A 23,491-nucleotide genomic window follows, 5' to 3' on the forward strand; every position below is an offset into this window, starting at 1 on the left:
TCAAATGTTTTATTGTTTTATTATTTTTGGAAATGTACATACGGTGAAATGCACAGGTCTTAGGGTTCATGGATTTGTCAGAACTCATGCGGGTGTAGCTCACACCCCTGTCAGGATACAGGGTGTTTCCATTATCCCAGAAAGTAAGAAAGTACCTTTGCATTTCTCCCTTCCCCTGTCCTTCCACCCCGCTCCTATGACTGATTTCTTTCACATTGTACGTGTTCTCAGACTCAGTGTAAATAGAATCCTGTGGCGTGGACTTCAGTTGCAAGGCTTCTTTTGCTTAAAGCGTGTTCTTAGATTCATCCATGTAATTCCCGAGTTCAGTTCTTTTTACTGCCAAATAGTATTCTGTTGTGGGAGTGCACTGCGATTTGCTTATCCAGTCTCCTATTTGTGGAGGTTGTGGTGGTTTTCAGTTTGGAGCCATCAAGAATAAAGCTCTGGTGAACATTTTGTCAGTCTTTGTGTGGACGTAAATTTTCATTTCTCTTGGATGAATAACTAGGAATGGAATTGACTGGATAACGAGGGTTCTGTTTTTAGACTCTCTAGTCCAGGAGTTAGCAAGCTACAACCCAGGGGCCAGATCTGGCCTGTGGACAGTTTTTATATGGCCCACAACATGAGAATGGCTTTTATATTTTAAAAGGGTTGGTTAAAAAACAAGCTGAAAAACAAATAATGAAAGAATGAGGGATGGAAACCATAGCTAAGTACCATAGCTAAGACTAAGTCTGTAAGATTAAAAGCTTTAGTAACTGTTCTCTACAGAAGTCTGCCACCCCTGTTCTGGTCTATTCCATCTGTCTGTCCATTTCTTTAGGTTTCTGGTAAGTATTAAAATCAGGTTGCTTGGTTCCTCTTTTTCATTTCCGTTTAATTTCTAAGTTTTATATCATTGGTTGAATTGTTTTTTGTTAATACAGAGAAATATAACTTTCATGTATTAACATTATGTCCTGTAACCTTGCTAAACTCCATTATTGGTTCTGTTATTTATTTGGTAAATGCCTTAAAATTTTCTAAGTCATGTTGTCTTTGAATAGAGACTTTTCTTCTTCTACACTTATTTTTTGGGCTTTATTGCTCTGCCTGGGATCTTTAGTACAGTGTTGCATGAAAGTTGTGTAAGCACACACCCCCTGTGTTGTTCGTGACCTGTGGAGGAAAGCGTCCTATCGCTGTTTCTAAGTGTAGTGTTAGTTGTAGCCTTTTTAGAATCTTCTTGACTAAGAAAGTCCCCTGCTCTTCTCACTTTGCCGAGTCTGTTGACCATAAATCGTTGCCGAACGTCATCAGATACTTCTGTGTCTGTTGAGATGATCATAGAAATTTTCTTTATTTTACTAATGTGGTGAAGAACATCTTTCTGAATGTTGAACCAGCCTTACATTCCTGGAATAGCTTCCCTTGCTCATGGTGCGTGGTCTTCTCTATGTATTATTGGATCTGATGTATGAAAATACCATCCAGGAGCACCTGGGTGGCTCAGTGGGTTAAAGCCTCTGCCTTCAGCTTGGGTCATGATCCCAGAGTCCTGGGATTGAGCCCTGCATCGGGCTCTCTGCTCAGCAGGGAGCCTGCTTCTTCCTCTCTCTCTCTGCCTGCCTCTCTGCCTACTTGTGATCTCTGTCTGTCAAATAAATAAAATCTTTAAATAAAATCTTTAATAAAATCTATAATAAAATCTTAAAAAAATAAAATACTGCTTCTGTGTTCATGAGGGATATGGATGTGTGCTTCTCTTGCCACGTCCTTACATGTTTTTGATATGGAGACCCTGCCGGCTTCACAGAATTACTTTGCAACAGTTACCCTTCCCTTCTTTCCTGAAAGAGTTTGTCTAAGATTAGTATTGTTTAGTCCTTAAGTGTTTCATAAAATACGCCAGTAAAGCCATCAGAAGTGTTTCTGATGGGAAGATTTTTTTTTTTTTAAGATTTTATTTATTTATTTGACAGAGATCACAAGTAGGCAGAGAGGCAGGCGGTGGTGAGGGGCCCGGGGAAGCAGGCTCCCTGCTGAGCAGAGAGCCTGATGCAGGGCTCCCTGAGCCAAAGGCAGAGGCTTTAACACACTGAGCCATCCAGGCGCCCCTGATGGGAAGATTTTTAATTATTATTCAGTTCATTTCATGGGTACAGGCACTTCAAAATTTTCACTTCTTTGTGCTTCTTTTGTACTGGGAGTTTATTTTTCAAGGGGGTTATCCATTTAATCTAAGTTCATTTGCCATAAATGTGCTCATAATATTACCCTAATTTCCTTCTAATATCTGTAGAATCTGTAATTAATGGTCAGTACCCTCCCTTCAATCGTGTATTTATAGTTTCTGCTTCTCTCTGTTTCTCCCTGATCACACTGGGTAGGGGTTTGTGAGCTTTAGTTTTTCAAACAATCAATTTTTGGTTTATCACCTTTCTTGTTTTTTGTATCATTAATGCCATTTTTCTTAATTTCTTTCCAATTAATTTGGGTTTATTTTGCTCTTGTTAGCTTCTTGGGGTAGGCGCTTAGATCACTGATTTTAAATTTTAACAATAATTAACATTCGAGCAGTAAATTTCATCTAAAGGATTGCTCCATACTGCATCCCGTAAACTGTGATGTTTTGTTTTCATTGCCATTTAGTTCATAGTATTTCTGTATTTTACTTGTTATTTCTTTTTTGATTCGTGTTTACGTGGAAGCATGTTGCTTAATTTTCAAATATTTGGGAATTTTGCAGATATTATTTGGTTGCTCATTTCTTATTCATTTAATGGTCAGAAAACATACTCGGTATGATTTTTGTCCTCTGACGTTTGCCGAGACCTGTGTTATGGTCCAGTATATAGTATATCTTGTGAATGTTCTGCGTGTGGTCTGGGAGAACGTGCATCCTGCAGCTGTGGGGTAAGGTGTTCTGTAATGGCTGGATTATGCTCACATCAGCTGGATTCTTACGGACTTTTTTTGGTTTTATCAGTTACTGAGAGACTATTAAAATATCCAGTTGTTATTACAGATTTGTCTATTTTTCCTTCAGTCAGAATAAAATCTGACTGCTTATTTCCTGTGTTTTAAAGCCTTTTTATTAGATGAATATACATTTTGGATTATTCTGTCTAGCTGATGAATTGAGCCTTTTATCATTCTAAATGTCCCTCTTTATTTCTGTTAATATCCTTTGTCTTGAAATCTACTTGTCTCATTAACATAGCCACTCCTTTTTTATGATTAATATTTGCAAGGCATATTTTTTTAGCTTCTTGTGTCTTATAAAGTCTGTGGTTTGGCTGGCTGGCCCAGTGGTGGAGCCTGTGACTCTTGATCTTGAGATTGATTTTGAGTTCCACGTTGGGTATAGAGGTTACTTAAAAATAAAATCTTTAAAATAAAAAAAATAGGGGCGCCTGTGTGGCTCAGTGGGTTAAAGCCTCTGCCTTTGGCTGGGGTCATGATCCAAGGGTCCTGGGCTCGAGCCCCGCATCAGGCTCTCTGCTTGGCGGGGAGCCTGCTTCCTCCTCTCTCTCTACTTGCTTCTCTGCCTACTTGTGATCTCTCTCTTTGTCAAATAAATAAATAAAATCTTTTAAAAAAAATAAGGGGTGCCTCAGTGGCTTAGTGGGTTGAGTGACTCTTGATTTTGGTTCAGATAATTATCTCAGGGTCTTGGGGTGGAGCTCTGTATCAGGCTCCGCCCTGGGCGTGGAGCCTGCTTGAGAGTCTCTCTCTAAACAAAATAAGTAAAAATAAAATAATAAAGTTCATCTCTTGTAAAGAGCATATGGTTGGAACCCATTTTTAATTTATTCTGACGATCTTAGTCTTGGAGTGTTTAGTTATTTACAGTGAATGTTGATAGAGTTGGATTTAGGTCCCCCATCTTGCTATCTCTTTGCTCTTTGTAAGAGATACTATCTGTCTCTTTACTATTTGTAAGAGATACTTTTTTCTCTTTCTTCCTTTCTTGTCCTTCTTTTGAAGGCTGATTTTTCATTTGTGGTATTCTGTGTGTGTGTGTGTGTGTGTGTATAATTTCTGATTGGTTACATTTTCCTCCCTCTTTATATATGTTCAGTAATTTTTGATTGTGTAGCAGACATTGTGAATATGTTGTTGGAGATAAGTTTTCTTGTCTTCCTTTAGAGAATGTTGGGTTTGTTCTAGAAGATGTTGGACTCACAGACCAGTATGATCCTTTCAAGACTTGTTTTTAAACTTTCTTAAGGCAGGTCTTGAGGTGCCCTGCATGGTCTTTTGTGGGGTGTTTTAACTCAATATGTGGGACATTGAGCAAAGTTGTGAGCTTCTGGCCAGTAAGAATGTCCATGTCTCCAGCACTGTGCTGCCTCTGGTATCTGTTCAGTTCACGGTTCCCTGGTAGTCGTGCAGACTGAAGCATTCACGTTCAGAACCCACATTCACTCACTAAGGTGTCCAGGGCCCTTGCACTGCCTTCAGCTTCAGCCCTGCCGCACTGTACAGCACCTGTACCGACTGTAGGTTCTCTCAGGCTTCTGCTCAGACTCTTCCCTGGGCCTACTCTCCGTTGCCTGTGGAGCTCTGCATTTAATTATCTGTTGCTGGTTGTTTCTTGGTTGGGAACTTGCCTGACTTGAATGAACAAATGAAATTTCTGGGGTTGGGGGGCTCTGAAGCTGTGAGGCTGACCCTCAGGCCAGCCTCTACTGTAGCAAGCATGCAGCCTCAGAGGTGGGCTGAAGGGACAGGCTTACCCTGGTATGTCAAGAGACAGCTGCAGATTACCAGGAAGTTTGAAAACATGATTGTGCCTAAGCTTTAATGTTACCCTGTAACTACTCAGTAGGTAAAAACTTTGGAGCTCAAAATCAGATGTTTTACTTAGAACGGTGGCTCGATATTCAAACTCGGGATCTTTGTGAAGCCTCTGTTCTCATATTCCTCTCTGGTGCATTTCCATCAGTACAAACATTATAGGAGCCGTTCTCAAACCTGGCCAGGCGCTGGTCTGTCAGACTTCAGCATAGGTTTGGGCAGTGCTTCCTAAACTTTGAGGACTTCAGGATCATCGGGGATCTTGTTAAGATGCAGATTCTAATTTGGAGGTCTTGGGTATGGGGCACTGTGAGTCTTCCTCTGTTACCAGCTCTACAAGAGGCTGTGGTACTGGGAGACCTCTCCAACTTGATGTGAGCATACGTTGGAATGTGGAATGGGGGCTTCTGATTGGCTCAGTAGGTTATGCATCTGACTCTTGATCTCAGCTCAGGTCTTGATCTCAGGGTTGTGAGTTCAAGTCCGGTGTGGGACTCCATGCTGAGTGCAGAGCCTACTTCAAAAGAAACAAATAAACTAACATGAGAATATGGAATGGTTGCCCACTGGTGACTAGACACATCATACTTCAGAAGGTATCTGTTATTTCCTTCCTTGCTCAGTGTGGAAAGTTTGGATGTGCTAAACCTAACATTCCTTCTGTAAGTGGGTCCAAAGCATGACTTCAGGGATCCACTTCTCCAAAATGTTTCTGCAATATTTTGGAAAGAATCACATTTACTGTAGACAGTAATTTGCTGTCCATCTGTCACCAAGTTAAAACATTTAGGGTTTTTATGTTGATTACTGTGTAATACTTCTGGCATTTTTCAGAATTATATAATGCCTATAATGTAACATTTTGGTATGATAAGGTAACCGTTACTGTGTTTACTCTTCCTGAGTTATGGTATGAGAGGAACAGCTGAGGAGTGACCATTCTTGTGTGCCCATTGTACTGGGCACTGTGCTGGGGAGTTTGTGGCATGATCTCACTTCATCTTGTGCTTGATAGCCCGGTGAGGTGGGTGCTTTACCTGTTGGACACATGGAATAAAATGTTCTGAGCTACTTTCTTGCCTCCCAGGAAATTATTCCAGATGACACGTGCTAGAAAGTAGCAGATACTGATGTACAGCCTGTCCATGTCTGATGCCGAAGTCTGTAGTTACTCCGCTACACCATTTTGTCTGTAAGACGGCAAGATTCAGAATTGGTGGGAAAGTACCACCCAGTTTTCTGTGTATGTGGCAGGTTTCCCTGTCTGTAAAATGTATAGAACAAATAACTTGGAGAAAAAGTCTTAGTTTTACCAGGAGCATTTTTCATCCTGAAAGGATTTTCTGCTTACACTTTTCTAGAAACACACCCACACATACTGTGAGCCTTGTCTGTGTTCTGATTGGGCTGTGGCTCTCAGTCTGAAATTACCAACTCACCCAAGCAGGTTTTGCAAGACCTGTGAAGAAGTGACCTTTTCTAGCCAGAAAGGTGAGCATGTTTGTTTACCTCATGTGCAGGAGGCCAGCACAGTTATAATTTCTTTACACATGATTTTTAAAAGTGATCTTGCCTCTTAATTTTTTTTTTTAAACAATATTACTGTAGCAAAGGGAGGTATGAATTGTGACTTTCAGGGTTTTTTTAATTTTCAAAACACAAAAGAACACAGAATAAAGTCAGCAATACCTATGTTTCCATTAGAATTAATACAGTTGGTATTTGTCAGGTTATTTTCATGGTTTTTTTTTTTAATATTTTATTTATTTATTTATTTGACAGAGAGAGATCACAAGTAGGCAGAGAGGCAGGTAGAGAAAAAGGGGGAAGCAGGCTCCCCACTGAGCAGAGAGCCTGATGTGGGGCCTGATCCCAGGACCCTGGGATCATGACCTGAGCCAAAGGCAGATGCTTAACCCACTGAACCACCCAGGCGCCCCTTTTCCCGTGTTTTTAAAAGTACACTTTTGGGGTGTTTGGGTGGCTTGGATAGTGAAGCATTTGCCTTCAGCTCAGGTCATGATCCTCACGGTCCTGGGATCGAGCCTGGCATCAGGCTCCCTGCTTAGTGGGGAGTCTGCTTCTCTCTCTTTCTGTCTCTCAAATGAATAAGTCTTAAATAAAGTACACTTTTGTTTTTTAAGAACAGTTTTAGATTTACACAAAAATTAGCATCACAGAAGATCCTCATATCTTCTCCCCCTGCTTACCAATTGCACAGTTTCCACATTATTAAAATCTTGAATATGGTATATTTGTCACAATTAGTGAACCAGTGTTGATATATTACTATTATTAACTGAAATCTATACAGATTTCCTTAATTATCCACTAATGTCCTCTTTTTGTTTCAGTTAGGATCCCATCCAGAATACCACATTATGTCGTCTTAGGCTCACTGCTCTTGGCTGTGACAGTTTTTCAGACTTTACTTGTTTTTAATGACCTTGACAGTTTTGAAGAGGACTGGTCAGGTATACTTAGAGTGCTCCTGTACTGGGGTTTTTCTGATGTTTTCCCATGATAAGACTGAGGTTATGGACTTTGGGGCTACTGAAGGAAGACGGTAGAGACAAAGTGCCATTTTTATCACATCAAGCGCACATACTGTCAGCATGGCTCATCATAATGGTCGGTGTTGCCCTTGATCACCTGGCTGAGGTCATGTCCACCAAGTGTCTCTCTGTAGCCTTCTTCCTCCTTACCCCTTCCTTCCTGCCCTCTTTTGAAGGAAGTCACTGGGCATGGTCCACAATTAAGGGTTGGGGGGTGTGCCTACCTCCCTTATGCTGGAGTGTCTCTATAATTTATTTGGAATGCTTCTGGGTGGGAGATTTGTCTCTTCTTCATAGTATGTTAAAATAAATGAAATGAAATTTAACAGTTTAAAAATCTAAATGTCTTAGGGCATCTGGCGGGCTCAGTGGGTGGAGTGTGTGACTCTCGATCTCAGGCTTTTGAGTTTAAGTCCCATGTTTGTTGTAAAGATTACTTAAAAATAAAAAAAATTTTTAAGTTTTCATTTATTTATTTAATAGACAGAGATCACAAGTAGGCAGAGAGGCAGGCAGAGAGAGAGTGGGAAGCAGGCTCCCCGCTAAGCAGAGAGCCTGATGCTGGGCTTGATCCCAGGACCCTGGGATCATGACCTGAGCCGAAAGCAGAGGCTTAACCCACTGAGCCACCCAGGTGACCCTAAAAATAAAATCTTAAAAAATATTTGGTATTATTAAAAATGAATACATACAAATTCGATTCATTTATTATTAACTTCTATTCATTTTAAATTCTACCTTGTATTTTTTCTACTACAATTTTTCTGTATTGTTTATGCAAACCTTTGAAGGGCCGTATAACCAGGAAAACTGCCTCCTACCAGGGGTTCAGATAGTGGGTGTGGCTGGACCTCAAACCAGAGGTTTTGTCTTAGTGATTTTTAGATAAAGATGTATTCACTCAGATGCAACCCAAGTATTCATCAGTAGATGAATGGGTAAAAAAAATATGGTGGTTGTGTGTGTATGTGCGTGTGTGTACGTTTCAAGTGGAATATCACTCCTCCATAAAAAAAAGGAGATCTTGCCATTTACAACAACATGGATGGACCTAGAGGGTATTATGCTAAGTAAAGAAGTCAGAGTAAGACAAATACCATATGATTTCACTTATATGTGGAATACAAAAAAAAAAAAAACACAAAAACTAACGAACAAACAAAAAACAGACTCTTAAATACAGAGAATAAACTGCTGATTGCCAGAGGAGAGGTTAGTAGATGGGCCGGGTGACGTAGATGAAGGGGATTAAGCGTACAAGCATCCAGTTATGAAATAAATAAGTCACGGAGATGAGAAGTGCAGCGTAGGGACAACAGACAGCGATACCGCGATCATGCTATGTAGGCGCCGGTAGTGACCACACTTCCTGCGTTGGGCATAGAGAAATGTATAGAATCGTTGAATCAATATGTTGTACACCTGAAACATACTGTAACATTGTATGTTAATTGTACTTCCAATAAAAAGTAATTAAAGGCAGATTACAAAATAGGCAGGCAGGGGAGGGGAAGGAATGGATTCAATTACAAATGGAGTTTTCCCCCATGCATCTTTGATCATCTTTGATTTGCTTGATAAAATGCATTCTGTGTAGGCAGAGATTCCCTTTTGTGGGGGCAGATGTCTGTTGAGGAATACGCACCTTTCCTGAATGTTCTAATAAGGCGAGTGTGCATAGTGCTCGAAGCAGCACCTCATCAGAGCTCTAAATTGCATGTTGATGACATCGTCTATTCCGAAGATGTAAGTAATTATCAGTGGATTGTAATTCCAGGCCATAGTTCTATATATGTACACCCGTGCATATTACTACGTATTTGAGGATGGGAATGTGGCCCTGTGGTTTGTGGCTTTTGAAAATGGCGCGTAATCTGAGGTAACCTTGTTGCAGTGGTTGCTGTGTTATCTACTAAGTGGAAACTTGATGCCCTCAGTAACGAGCCGTATTATTCAGTTCGTGTTTTTCTGCCGAGTGTATGAAGAATGAACTGGAAAACAAGCCATCTTAAATCCTAGAACAGGACAGTAGGAAATGGCAATTTCAAACACAGTCTTGAAATTACTGACTTTGTGAATTGTTACATTAGGGTACATGCCTGTTTTTCAGTATTATAGAAAATATATTCACTGTAAAGAATCCTGTCTGTTGTTAGAGATTTTCTGTGCTCTAGTTCTGGAAGGAGATCTTAAAGCCACCTCCAGATTGCACAGTGCTTTGCGGTTTCCAGATCAGCTTCCTGTGTGCTGTCCCATGTAAGTCAGAGACAGGAAGTCCGAGCAGCCCTGTGCACTCGGCTTGCGAGACTGTGTGGTCTCAGCGGGGAGCAGCTGGGCTGACAGGCCACAGAGATAAGGGACAGACCAAGGGAGGTTACAGGGCATCCTTTCTCCCTTCATAACATGGCACGTTATGTCTGGAGATTGACTGTGGAATGCGAAGCGCTGGCCTGCATGACATTTGTGCTGGAAGGTGGCAGGGTTTGGCTGTGCCACATGTGGTGGGTTCATTGAAGGAAAGGTGTGGGGGTGGGAGCGTCCTGGAGATGCCAGACTGTCGCTCTGGGACCGAGTCTGTGAGGGTCTGGTCGGAGAGATCGCAGCCGCGCTGCTCCCTGGCTGTTCGGGTGGGGAGCAGCGCTCTGAGACTGCTGCCTCTGACAGTGGCCGTCGGCATTCATCCCAGCTTAGCCCTGCTCGCTGCAGTCTTTATTCTAGTGAATACCTGCCACCTCTTGGTTGACTCCTGGCCAGATGGCTGCTCATCTCGTCCTGTTGTTGTGGATATGTGAGTAGAGGTAGACTTGGAAACTGCAGGAATGAAACTTCTCTAGGCCTAGTGTGTTCGCAGACCCCTTCCTGGTGGGTCTTCTGTGTTCCGCTGGGCGGTGAGGATGCAGAAGTAGTTCCCACAGTTGGAGGTCACTGTTACTGTTCAGCCCAGCTCATGTATGACCTCTTGAGCCATTTGTCTCCCGGGCCAGGACCCCTTTGCCCACTTCAGACTGCACTTAGCACTCCGTGTCCATGCCAGCCACTTATCTCGCATGCCTGATTCCCCTGTAGCTTGTGTCTCTCCTTGGGCTCAGGAGGACACGGTCCTGCATGCTGGGCACCACCGCCGCCCCAGAGTGTTTCCCTCCTGGAAGATGATTACGAAGCATCACCCCACAGTCAGTAAGCATGCGTGTGGCCGCAGCCTTTCAGACCACTGTCCCAAAGATCAGAGCATCGCTGCTCAGAGCTGAGGTCGGAGGCAGGTGGGCTTTAGTGAGAGGTGGGCGGACAGGATAGCTGCTGGATCACCTCCTCCTCAAGTAAGTACTTTCCACTTACAAGCGCACCTTGCTGTCTGAACCGGGGAGCCAAACACATTCTGGTCAATCCCTCGTGATCCGGTCTCCTGCCTGTTGCTCTCCAGAACTCAGGTTCCACAGCGGTTCAAATGGAACGGTAGCCCTGATGGCCTGAGTTATGAACCGAAGTATAGATAACAGGCTAATTGTGCCTTTGTTGTACCAGGAACCCACTGTGCAGTTTCCAGGTTTGAACATGACCAGTAGAACGGGTGCGCAGCTTTTTATATCCTGATTGGCTGTTGACTGTATTTTCCTCTCTTCAGTCTTCTTTGCAGAGAGTGGTAGGACATGGCTGAGTGGCTAAGCGTTGTTCAGGCTTTTTCTGGCCACTTCTAGAATCCATTAGAGTAGAGTGTGACAACTTAGCCATGTTACAACCAGGGTGAATTTGATTAAATTACCATCCAAGAGTAATCTCTGGCAGTCATAATCAGTTTGATCTACCTAGTTTTATCAGTGTCTGATGACAGCTTAAATTAAAATTTCAAATACAGATGGGCAGCCAAACAGTGGGTCATGTGATCACTGTGGGCAGTCAGAATATTTGAGTAAAGGATAGTTTTTTTTTTTTTAAGATTTTGTTTATTTATTTATTTGTGTGAGAGAGAGAGAGCCCCCGAGCAGAAGCAGGAGGAGGGGCAGAGGCAGAGGGACAAGCAGGCTCCCTGCTAAGCAGGGAGCCCCATGTGGGACTTGATCCTGGGACCCTGGGATCATGACTCGAGCCGAAGGCAGATGCTTAATTGACTGAGCCACCCACCCAGGCATTCTGAGTAGAGGATAGCTTTAAAAAATAACTTTACTCCTTATGATGAAATAATGCCTTGTGTAGAGAATTTGAATAATATAGAAAATACTTAAGAGAAAACTTTTAAAAATTGCTTGTAAACTCTGTAGAGTTACCACTATTAAATATGTTGGTGTTTGGGACACCTGGCTGGTCTGTGACTCCTGATCCTTAGGGTCGTAAGTTCGAGCCCCATGTTAGACATAGAGCTCCCTAAGAAAAGAAAGGAAATGTGGTGTTCTTGCTGTGTGTGTGTGCACGCACATCTGATTGTAGGGGTTATATGTTTTGTATCCTTTCATTAACAATTAAGCTCAAGGGACATTTTCCCTTCGTCAGTAATGAGTTTTTATAGTAAAAGAAATTCTACTTGTGCCACGACTGCCTTCCATCGCCTTCACACTCTTCCATGTGCTATCCAGTACCTCATTTGTGACCGCGGGTGCAGTGTGGCACGTGAAGGTGACTCTGGGCATCCTCCGAGGTCCTGCTCACCTCCTCACCGGAGTCCCCAGTGGGCATGATGGAGACGTGGGGCTGCACCGAGCGACTTCGTTAGCATTCTCGCAGCTCAGCGTTTAGTTAGAAGTGGAGTCACGTGGGTGAAACGGTGCTTTGAGATTTATGGCATTGCCTGAGCTGGGCAGCACCTGCCTTTATCCCCTCCTGTCGTCTTGCAGCCGAGGCCGGAGAGGCTGGGTAGGAGGAGGCCCCTGGAAGCCCCAGGTTTGGGTCCTTGTGCCTGCTTCCTGGGGCTGGTTCCACCCTGGCTGTTTGAAGCACTTAATCTGTTTTCCTGGCCCAAGGTAGAAGAAGAACATAATGTCCTGAATTTTCCTCAGCTTTCTTTCTCTTTTAATATAGTAATCCTGGGCTCACTTCCCCAAAGCCTTCTCCGTGTGTTCAGTCCCGCCTTCACCTGCCCTTCCCCCTGTGCACATTGCCTTGTTCCTTGTTCCTCTGCGCTCCCTCGGTGCCGGTGCCTCCCTTTTTGGGGGGGACCGGAAATGCCTTCACGCTCCCTGCAGAGGGCTTGGGCTAGCGGCTCGGGTCACTGAGCGGGTCACTGAGAGCCTGGGTCTCTTCCATGGCGCCACAGCGGAGCTGCAGTGTAAACTCATCTTCATCAGGATTCGCTCTTCGTAACATAAAATGCTTTTCTTTTTTCCCCCTTTCCCTCTTACTCTTTTATCATCTTCTCTTCCTTTCTCTTCTCTCTCCACAGTTGCTGTGGGCTTTAATTTGCTTTCAGGGAGTACTCAATCCTAAAGAGGCTGCTTCTCTACCTGAGAAGATGTTTGGACTTGGGAGCACTGGGGGAAGGAATTGATGGCAGTTTCATTGTCCCCACCTGGGATTGTTGTGCCTGTGACCTACTGTGGGATGGTGACCTACTGAGGGTGCAGAGCTGTGGAAGGCCTGGGCCCTGTGCAGTGTGCGTGGCAGAGAGGTCCTCAGTGTTCTGGATCCCCACAGGTCCTGGCACTTGGCTCAGCTCCGAGTCTCCGATTGTCACCCACGGTGAGCAGCTGGGCTTTCCAGGAGTGTGGACCTCTAGCGATTCAAGCACTGATTGTTTAAAACCAAAAAAAGTCATCAGATTTAGGCTTAGAAGGAACTTTCAAGATCACCTCGTGGTCATCTGAATGCTGCATGTTGTACATCCAAGGAGAACTAAGACTTAGAGGGGGCAGGAGGTTTGTCACACAGCGGATGAGTGCAGAGCCACGATTGCCGACCATGTCCCACTGACCTTGGCCTGGTGCTTTCACCAGTGAGCTGTCAGGGGCCACACCCTGGAGAGCTGGTGTATCTAACTGCTATGACATGCCGAAGTAGCCCCAACTCTGTTAAGGTACTAGTTTTGTTGATAGAAGCTTCTGGAGTGAATTCTGGATGAGTACAGATGAGGCCTCAGGCCACAAAAGCCTTGGCAGTGACTTGCTGTCCCATCACCTTCCTTTTAGCAGTTTCCATGGTTGTTTCTAAGTCACATTCTGGTCATGTATCATCCAAGGGAAATACCATGAGCGTCACTAAATACTCCCGCCGATCTTCCAGTTGTGATTTACTGGTCTAAGGGAAGTGTCCAGAGTTGAGGGCTGTAGGTTTCCGTGAATAATTTCCAGGTTGGCAGCGTTGTAAGAGTCGAGTCCAGGAGGTGGGTCAGGCTGCTCCTGTGCCCAGTTCTCTTGTTCCAGGTAACTCTGCACAGGCCAGGCGATGTCTTGGGCGTTGCGATGTGCTTCATATTTCTGCTTACTCTTTATTTGCCAAGTTGAGGTACTGGAAGGATTCCAAGAGCAAGCGGGTGAGAGCAGACAACTGCATGTGGCCATGTCTTTCCATGAACACTGCTTTTCTTGGCTTTCTCCCAACCACGGTAGATTGCCAAGAGAAAATGCTTTGGGCTTTACAAATGATATGGCCATACTCTGGGTTAGTTCTGGTTCTTTATATCATTGAAAAGAACGAATTCTTCTGGCTTTTAAATTATTTGGCAAATTTTTGTTGTATGAAATTGCATTGTCTTTCCATGCCCTCTGTCGTGAGTCTGTGGCTTCCTGTGTTTGCCAGAATGTGAAGGAACAGGCTGGACTCTTCGGGCCAGTGAACATGTCGGGCTGGGTCGAAGCCATGTCAGGATGGAGCACTTGGTGCTGTGTCACAGCCAGCTTACAGGCAGGAGTCCCCTCAGTTTCTTTTCTTTGTAGCTATATTCTTCCGTGTTTTGGTTTTAATTCCACCCCAGGAAGTTTAGGCGTGGGGTGTGCTGGTGTTACATTGTTATTGCTTATGATATATATTAAGATTGAAATGAACATTCTGAGTATTGTTTCTAGACTTAAGTCTAGAAAACAACCCAAAGCGAGAACTGGAAGTATGTGTTGTTTACTAGGACAGCTTGAAGACAGTGGCCCATTACAAGTACCGCTGCAACTGATAAATGCGCGCGATGGGGTTTGTCACAAGTTTATTATGTTTCTCTGAAAATGTCTCATAATCCAATGCCATTGTCTCCAGCTGGCCCCTCTCTCTGATCCTAAACTGTCTGAGTCACTCCCCACTATCACACACACTCTGAAAAACATTCATTTATTTTGTTATTACCCTAAGCAACTTCTGAAAGAAATCCCATCTAACGTGAAACCGTTCCTCCCCAAACCAAGCGATAACAACCTGCTAGCCAGCCCCAAGAGTAGGACATCCTCCTCATGGTTTACGTTGTCAGTTTGTTGAATCTTCTCTCAACTCTAAGAGGAGGTGCTGTTATGTCTGCATCAGAGACAGAACAGCCAAGGCACAGAGAAGTGTAATTAAATTGCCCGAGATCACAGAGCTCACCCTGAGCAGAGAGCTTCCCTCAAACCAGGTAAATATCCTGAGTCCATACACCTAACTTTAGCCTGCTGCTCGTCCGAATGAAATCCTGTTTGTGTCTGTGTTCCAATAAAACTTTAGTTTGTTTTGTTTTTTCAAAAACAGGCGTGGGGTTGGCTTTTTGGCCCATGCCGGCTGGTCTTTGCGGACTGAGCCTTCTTGTCCAACAGTATCACGTGCCGTGCGTGTGCCGGGCCAAGTGTAGCTGGGGGACACGCGGTTCTGCCTAAGCACCCAGGTGGTGGAGAGCGCCAGGGTCAGTTCTCCAGCTGATTTGCTGTATTTCTCACCTTTCGCCCCCTGCCCCGCCTGTCCTCATCCACAAAGGGTAAGTTTTAACCAGATATTCTTTGAAGCCCTCGCAGTTGAAAATTGTAACCTGGGACGCCTGGGTGGCTCTGGTTGAGCGATTGCCTGCAGCTCAGATCATGATCCTGGAGTTCTGGGATCGAGCCCTGAGTTGAGTCGGGCTCCCTGCTCAGCGGGGAGTCTGCTTCTCCCTCTCTGCCTTACCCCACTAGCGTTCTCTCTCTCCCTCTCCCTGTCTCAAATAAATAAATAAATAAGATCTTAGAAAAGAAAATTCTAACCCATCCCTTTGTCCCTAGTAGGGTCGTACTCCGTTCCGTTTCCCTGTGTTTCCTGAGCACCGTCAGTGGCGCCCCCCAGAGCAGTACTTCCTCTGATTGCTGCGCTGCGTGTGTGGTTTTAAGTGTATGTCAGGGTGCGAGGAAAACTGCTGAAGAATTCAGCTTTAGAAAAAGAACGTGTTTAGTGGTCTCGTCGAAACCACATCAAACTCCGCGTTTGTTGCCACTTAAAACCTTTCTGAAGGCCTGGCTGGCTCGGAGTGAGATCATGCAGTGGAAGCATCTTTCCTCCGCGCCTGTCCCACGTCCGCTGTCTCCTGTCCCAGATATTCTTAGCTGGTCCCACTGCATCGTCCCATCAGGCGTTTAGCTCATACATGGTTATGAGCTGATCCTTCCTGAGAGTGTATGTTGAAAAGAGGGTGTTTGGAGATGAAAACTGGGGAGAGTTCACTGGTGAGGGTGGTTGTTTCCATGAGCGGTTGATGTCTTTGGACTGGAGACTGTCTACTGGCAAAGGCCGGTATGTGGGCGGGGGTGGGTGTGAGGCGTGGGGAGAGCTTGCCCTTTCCTGAGAATGGAGAGGGCCAGGTAGTGAGGAGTTTCCTTCCCCAACGGCAGGCATCCTTAACCTTTAGGGGATGCCAGGGAGCAAGAACATGGATCCCTGGCTTGCTACTGTTGTAGAAACCTACTTTGGGAGGAAATTTCTACTGTCAATGTTACTTATCTTTAAACCCCCCTAGTTGGTACTTTGATTTTTAGTTTAGTACCTTATTTGATTAGGTGAACATAAAGATGTTCTTAGGGTTAGTGTAGTGGAGAGAATCTTGCTGTTTTGAGAGGAGACCAGAGCTTGTTTTTTTAGTGCTATATGTTGATAGTTATCATATCATGACACAAATAGAAAATGAAAATATTTGTCCCACATGCCGAGGTCAGCAGAGGGGTTGTTTGCGGCCACTGGCGACCCCCGAGGCCGATAGAGCAGTGTTTTCTTGCACCAGTGGGAAGCCCTGGGCCAGGCGGGGGGTCGTGGGGGGTGGACGGTGGACACGGCCTGGAGCCTTGCCCCGGAGCCAGGGCTCTGCTGGCCCAGTAGGTGTAGCACAGAGGCCCTGCTTTCCAGCCAGGCGTGCCTCCTGTGTATGACTCGGTGTCACAGGGAGCTCAGATGCTCCTGTGAGACCAGCTCCAGAGGGTGTGGTCTCGTGCTGGAATTCAGCATGGCCAGCTGGCTGCCTGTCTGCTCTGTCCTCCTGTCTACCGTGATGGCTATTGAGAAGGTAGAAGGGACACTGTCCCTGCTGCCTTTCCCAGTGCCCCTCCAGCCAGCGGGGACTGGCCCCCAGTTCTTTAGTTGCATCTACCTTCAGGGCTGACGCTGGGGTCTCTGCTGCTCTGAGCAGCTGTCTCTTAGAGGGTTCATTTATTTGGTTCCTTCCCCAGATGCTAAGTGAGCACCTACTACACGCTAGGGCCCAAGAACACAGTAACTATTGTTATGACGAATAATGCTATAGACTCATACAGTGTCTTGTACTTTCCACAGTATACCTGTAGTGCATGTCTTCCTGTCCTTCTGTAGATGGCTGTCACTCACCTGCTTGCCAGACAGCTCAGGACCATAGCAGGTTCTGACTGACGGGCCAGGCACTATTACCACAATTTGCTTCACACCCTGTTTCAGTGATAAAGGCTAGTATAGGTATTGTTCACGTTTCTCCTTCTCTTTTTTTTCTGAGTGGGGTGGGGGCTGTGGAGGCAGAGGGAGAAGCAGACCCCTTGTTGAGCAGAGAGCCCAGCACTGGGCTCTATCCCAGGACCCTGGGATCGTGACCTGAGCCAAAGGCAGAGGCTTTAACCCACTGAGCCACCCAGGCGTGCCTTGTTCAGGTTTCTTGAACTAAACTCTAAAGAGAGATTTTCTTTTCGGATCTCAAGCTTTAGAGCCCTGCTTTGGCTAATAAATAATCCACATCCCTGTGGAGTGGGAGTGGGTAGGCCTCTGGGTCTGGCACTAGCAATTTTCTCTCCTTATCTAGTTTGTGCGTTCCTGTGCCCAGGGACTGCCATTTCCACGTCTTACTCTCTCGTTGAAGTGAGAGTCACAGACAGAATGAGTAGGTTTTCCAAAGAGTGATCCACCTGGCTACAGGAATGTTTTTTCATGGGAAAATGTGGTAGACCTATAAGGCATTATTTAATTTAGATTTCATTATAGGAGAGCTTGCCTTTCTTAAGGTACTTATTAACTCGTTCACTTTTCCCATTTCTTGAGATTGAACCTGAATTCAGTCCTTAAAGGAGCTCCAAAAGAATAGAGTTAACAGGTGTGGGCTGTTGCTGAATGAGGCAGGATATAGATATTAATTCCATAGGCTTTAATTTATTCATACATTAATAAATTTCACCATCAGTTGAACGGTTGCCTGTTTCTGCTGTTCTGCCTTTTGAATTTTATGGTAGTTCTCTAGCAGCTTAACCCGGATCCTGGTAAACTTCAGTTGCAAATAAAGCCGAGTTTACAAAATTGTTAACTGTTGGGAAGTATGTAGATGTTTATTGGAATTTGACATTTTGATTTTACAACTTCATTGTGAGCCTTGGTGCTAAAAATGTGTGTTAGCCTAGACTCGGGACCACATGTATTCAGTCTGATCAAAGGAGAATATATATAGAACAGGAATTCAGAAATCTACCAATCTCTAGAAGCAAATAGCTTTTAGCCCAAACTGCAGGCTAGAACTGGAGAGTAGCCTTCAGTTCTGCCAGGTTCTGTCAGGATGGGGTAGGTGGGTGGCAGCTGCCCTTTGCAGGACTGTCCACTGGTTTTCCTGTTTGCTTTGACTGGTTAGGGTTAGCCTGGGGCTGGCTGTGGACTGAGGGAGCAGAGCCTGACTTCGCGCAGGCAGCCTGGACCGTGCTCCGCCTCTGTTGTCAGAGACTGAGGAATGGCATTTCCTCCCGGTTTTTTAAATGTATGGTCCCCCCCTGAGCTGAACATTGCTTACTTGCCATCTGTGATCTTTGACTTTGCCTTTGCCTTGGTTCTTGCCCTGTGAGGATCAAAACCATGTTGAGATGGTTTCCTTCATTGTTGATTGGATGGTCAAGAAGAAAAAGTAACAAGAAATCTGTCACAGTGGGACACCTGGAGTGGCTTAGTCAAGCAAGCATCTGCCTTCAGCTCGGGTCATGATCCCAGGATCCTGGGATTGAGTCCCATATGGGCTCCTTGCTCAGGAGGGAGCCTGCTTCTCCCTCCGCCTGCTGCTCCGCCTGCTGCTCCCCCTGCTTGTGCTCTCTCTCCTTTCTCTCTCTCTCTCTCTCTAGGAAGTGCTTTGCCCAGAGACTCACCAGGCAAGTAGTAACGCAGCTGACCAGTAACACACCTACCTACCTCATCTTCACCCTGGCAAGACAATTCTAGAAATGGGTTTTTCAGAACAAGTTGGGTGAACTTTGAGACTCACAGAAGTCCTTTGGGAGTTCATTGGCCTCTTGGTGTTTACTTCCCTCTGCACCAAAGGGGTGACAACCTTGGACAGTTGGTGTGAGTAGGAGGACAGTTACTTCTCCTTCCCACCCTCTAGCTGTTGCCCACTTTGATTTGTTGATGCTAGAAACTTCCACGACAACGTTGGTTTTCTTGTTTGTCAAATTGGTGGCTCTAAAGGGTGCGCTGCATGATGGTGGGGAAGTTGCATCTACACGTGCTCAAACCCAGGCATGGCTTGTGCGGGCGCTCTGGAAGTCCTGGCCACCCATGAGGACAGGGCCGGTTCATGGAGGCGTGAATGGTACACATGCCTTCTAGTACACGTGGTTCTAAGGAGAGAAATTTTAAATGAAATCCAGGAAGTAGAAATCCTAACTATATTTTTTTCTGCAAATTTTTGGGTCACTAAGAACAGGGTTTGATTTTATTCAATAAAACATAAATTCTTTTTTTTTTTTTTTTTTTTTAAAGATTTTATTTATTTGTCAGAGAGAGAGTCCACACAAGCAGGCAGAGAGGCAGGCAGAGAGAGAGGAGGAAGCAGGCTCCCTGCCGAGCAAGGAGCCCGATGCGGGACTCGATCCCAGGACCCCAGGATCATGACCCGAGCCGAAGGCAGTGGCTTAACCCACTGAGCCACCCAGGCGTCCCGATAAAACATAAATTCTGAGAGAAATAATTACTACCTGGAGTTAATTTGGGGTAATGCTTTTTGAAAATAAAAGTTCTTGCTTCATTTCTTCAGAGTTTCAGGTAACAACTGAAGGAACCTAGTCAAGAATCAGAAATGCCCATTAAGTTTCCTGAGCTACCATGTTGCTTTGGTTAAGTCATCTGAACTGAAAGGTTGAGCCTGATTACTGGTCTTTGAGAAAAATTTGTGTTTGTTTCAGTTACTCAGGTTGAATTTGAAGTTCAGTGGAATTTATTTATTTATTTATTTATTTTTAAAATATTTTATTTATTTATTTATTTGTCAGAGTGAGCACGGGCAGACAGAGAGGCAAGCAGAGGCAGAAGGAGAAGCAGACTCCCACTGAGCAAGGAGCCTGATCTGGGGCTCCATCCCAGGACGCTGGGATCATGATCTGAGCCAAAGGCAGCCGCTTAACCCACTGAGCCACCCAGGCGCCCCTGAAGTTTAGTGGAATTTAAATTTGTTTCCATTTACTCAAGGAAATCAAGTAGGGCAAAAGTGGCAACTGGAATGTGTTCGTTCCAAAATGGTGAAAATGTCAATGGTGAGGGCCTGGCCTGGAAGCCACCTGCACACGCGGATGTGCTCGGGAGCAAGATCTTCTTGGTTACACTAGTTTGTCTTTATTTGTGTTTTTATGCGGACGTTTCCGCTGAAAGAGGCCAGCTGTGGTGAGCGTTGGTTTGTTTGCAACCTAAAATATTAGAGCTTAAGGAAATAATGTGATTCTTCTTGTTCAAGACAGTCGTCTTACAGGCGAGATCAGGGTGCGCAGGAGGAGGGAATGGAAGTTGCCCCGCAGCGCTGGTCCCCGTGTGGGGTCGGCCGGGAGAGCTGAGCCATGGTTTCTTGATGTGGGGAGCCCTCTTCCCTAGGAGGCGCTCCCTCAGAGGACCCCCCTTCCTCCCCGTTTCCAAACATCTCACCAAGACACCCGAAAAGTACAGTGAGCACTAGACAACGGGTGGGATATTAGAACTTGCAGGAAAAGCTGGGGCAGGCTGCCAGAGAAGCCGGTCCCTCCAGAGTGGCAGGTGGGTCGGGGTGTTGACACAGGGCTCCGGCCAGGGACAGGAGCTGAGGGAGGCATAGAGAGGGGCTCCTCCTGCCTACTCTTGCTTTTAGCTACTGTAGGTTTTATTTCACTAATTTAAAAAAACAACTTTATGGAGCCCTGAGACTTGTCATATTAGAGAAAGTAGTATAACAGCCCCCCTACCACACACACACCCCTGTCACCTGTTAGGAGTTAAGAACATACGGCCAGTTGCGCCAGACACTTTTTTTCTAGGCCCTTCTCTTGCCACTACCTCCTTGCCTCCTGGGATTATTTTAGAGTGAATCCCAGAGTCAACGTGCCTACTGCATATTTTGAACTAATAGAAACAAAGTTTCAGTCTTCTGAGGGAATTTGACAGAAAGTAGTTACTTGGAGTGGTTCAGGATTAAACTCCAGGAAGTCCCCTTTGTCAGTGATTCTGGAAGCTCTTGTTTTCCAGATTTTCTTAACGTGTTGCTGCCGCTGTCGGGGCGCAGGGGTGTGAGGAGGAGGAGTCCGGCTGCGGTGAGAGTGGAGAGGCGCTGGCTCTTGGGACGATGGTTCAGGAGGGGCAGGCGGAGCTGTCAGGAGCGGCTTCTGGGTTTTCTTCCCTTAGTGTGCGGCCACTGGAGCAGGTTGCTCTGTTCATAATCCAAGTGGAACCTGGAGAATAAGCCTAAGATTTAGAATGAAAATGAGGGTTTCACAAGAAGTAATGATTTTTGCTTCAGCGGGTCAGAGTGAGCATTTCTGAGGCCCTTCCTTTTGTACGTGACTGTGTCGTGACCGCTCATGTTGCCGTTCTCTGTTTCAGGTGGGAATGACTGGTAACACAAGTCCGTTCGGACAACCCTTCAGTCAGACTGGAGGGCAGCAGATGGGAGCCCCTGGAGTGAACCCCCAGTTATCCAGCAAACAGAGCATGGTCAACAGTTTGCCTCCCTTCCCTACGGACATCAAGAATGCTTCAGTCACCAACGTGCCAAACATGGTAGGTTGCCCTTGGCCCTCAGGCTGTGGTCTCCGGTGGGTGCGCTGGCGTGTGGCCGCTGGACATGTGTCGTGGGTGAGGGGAAGAGAGACACTGCCGGGGAGCACTCTGTCGCTGAGCGCTTTCCTTTGCTCCTTTACTGAGCCGGCAGTCGTGGCTCAGCCAGTCTTTCCGGCTCCCTCTGTGCGGGGCGGGGGGGCGGGGGGAGTTCACGCAGTCGCACAGCTGCAGACGGCTGGGCTCTTCTCGCTCTTCCTGTTAGTGCTTACACTGTCCGGAGAACACGAATCGGTGTTGTGCGCCTGGGAGGTGAGGGGGTCATGTCTGTCCGTCCTTTTTTTTTTTTTTTAAAGAATTTATTTACTTATTTGTTAGAGTGAGGGAGCAGCAGGCAGAGGGAGAAGCAGGCTCCCAGGGAGCCCGATGCGGGGCTCGATCCCAGGACCCTGGGATCATGACCCGAGCCAAAGGTGGCACTTGACTGACTGAGCCCCCCAGGCGCCCCATATCCATCCTGATAGAGAGTTTCATGTGTGTTTCTTCTTCTGAGATTTCCCATCTGTAAGAGAGGAGCTAGTCTTAGAGCCTCCCAGCCTAACGAACCAAGATAATAATGGGAAAATAGCTCCTTTTGCCCTGCAAAATGGAATCTTCTAAAATTGTAAACCCTGAGGGGCAAGTGTGTTCTTTTGTCAGACTTCACTGTGCACACTTAGGGACTGAATATCTGATGTGCCTTTGGTGGTCAGTCAAGGCCGCTGTCTCCTTACCTGGGCTTGCTGGTGGGACCTGCCCTCCCAAGTTTGCCATCCACATAGCTATGCAGTGGCAGCTTCGAAAGGCCCAGAAGAAAGCCAGGGATTATGTTCAGAAAAGCGTCATCTTTGGTTTGTCTTTTGATTTTTAAAAACTTTTTCTTTATTTTGTCTGTAAAGATACACTGAGAATTCCTATGTGTCTGTCACTTGGCTTCTCCTGAGGTTAGCATCTTATGTGACCCTGGTACGGTTGTCACGACTAAGAGATTGACAGTGCTTACAGTTGTGAGGCTGTTGGAAGTGGGTTTGGGGAGGGTGGGGTAGCTTACTCTTAGTTTTTGGTAAAATCGGAAAATGGGGTAAGAGCAAGATGTCCTGATCCGGTGTTGTTCTCGTTACATCCTTCCTTCTTTTAAAAAAAGGAGGGGGGGGGCGTTCAAGTAGTAAAGTATGTTCTCAAGCTATTTAAGGTTTTTACTACTTTATTTCTTCTGATCGTCTCCCCATAATCTGCCTTGATTTGCTGCTGTCCTTGCCGTAACATTCTGTTGGAGCCAGAACCTGAATCAAGACCTCTGCTGCCTGGGGCAGCTCCTCTGAGCTCTGGGGCAGCAGGCTGGGAGCCGGCACCCACACTCTTCTGCTCTTCCTTCTCCAGTCTCCTTGGGTGGACTCGAGGGCAGGTGATCGTCCCCTCAGCTCGGCCAGATGAGAGTGGGTGCTTCTCTACAGACAGTCTGTGTTTCGGAGTGTGGGAAACCCCGCCTTATGTTTTCCTCCCTTCTCTCTTTTCAGATCTTCCCCAGCCCATTTCCACCCCCTCTCTGCTTGACCCGCAGCTCGCTGGCAGAGTCCCTTTGCCTTCAGTCCCCCTGCCTGCCTCTGTTCACGGGACCGAATGCCCGCAGCACCGTGCATGTCAGGGGCAGGTTCATTCTGGACTGGGGAGAGGCTTCCGTTTCCCTTCACCTGTGCCAGGGCTGGTGGGGACAGTGGGGACAGCCCTTTGGTCTGGGTCAGGGCTTCTTTCTCCCTCGGCACTGT

The 23,491-nt window shown here is 45.9% G+C and overlaps 1 protein-coding gene across 1 annotated transcript in view; it reads left to right on the forward strand.

Moving 5' to 3' along the window:
• The window catches only part of LOC111156131 (CREB binding protein), a 123,825-nt gene that overhangs the window by 34,514 nt on the left and 65,820 nt on the right, over window positions 1–23,491 (forward strand). The window contains 1 exon segment of the mRNA XM_022516775.1: window positions 21,513–21,689. Within this exon segment, the coding sequence (XP_022372483.1) occupies window positions 21,513–21,689 (177 nt within the window).

This window comes from Enhydra lutris, unplaced genomic scaffold (assembly GCF_002288905.1).
Source record: "Enhydra lutris kenyoni isolate GAN:26980312 unplaced genomic scaffold, ASM228890v2 scaffoldscaffold45, whole genome shotgun sequence".
Taxonomy (NCBI): domain Eukaryota; kingdom Metazoa; phylum Chordata; class Mammalia; order Carnivora; family Mustelidae; genus Enhydra; species Enhydra lutris.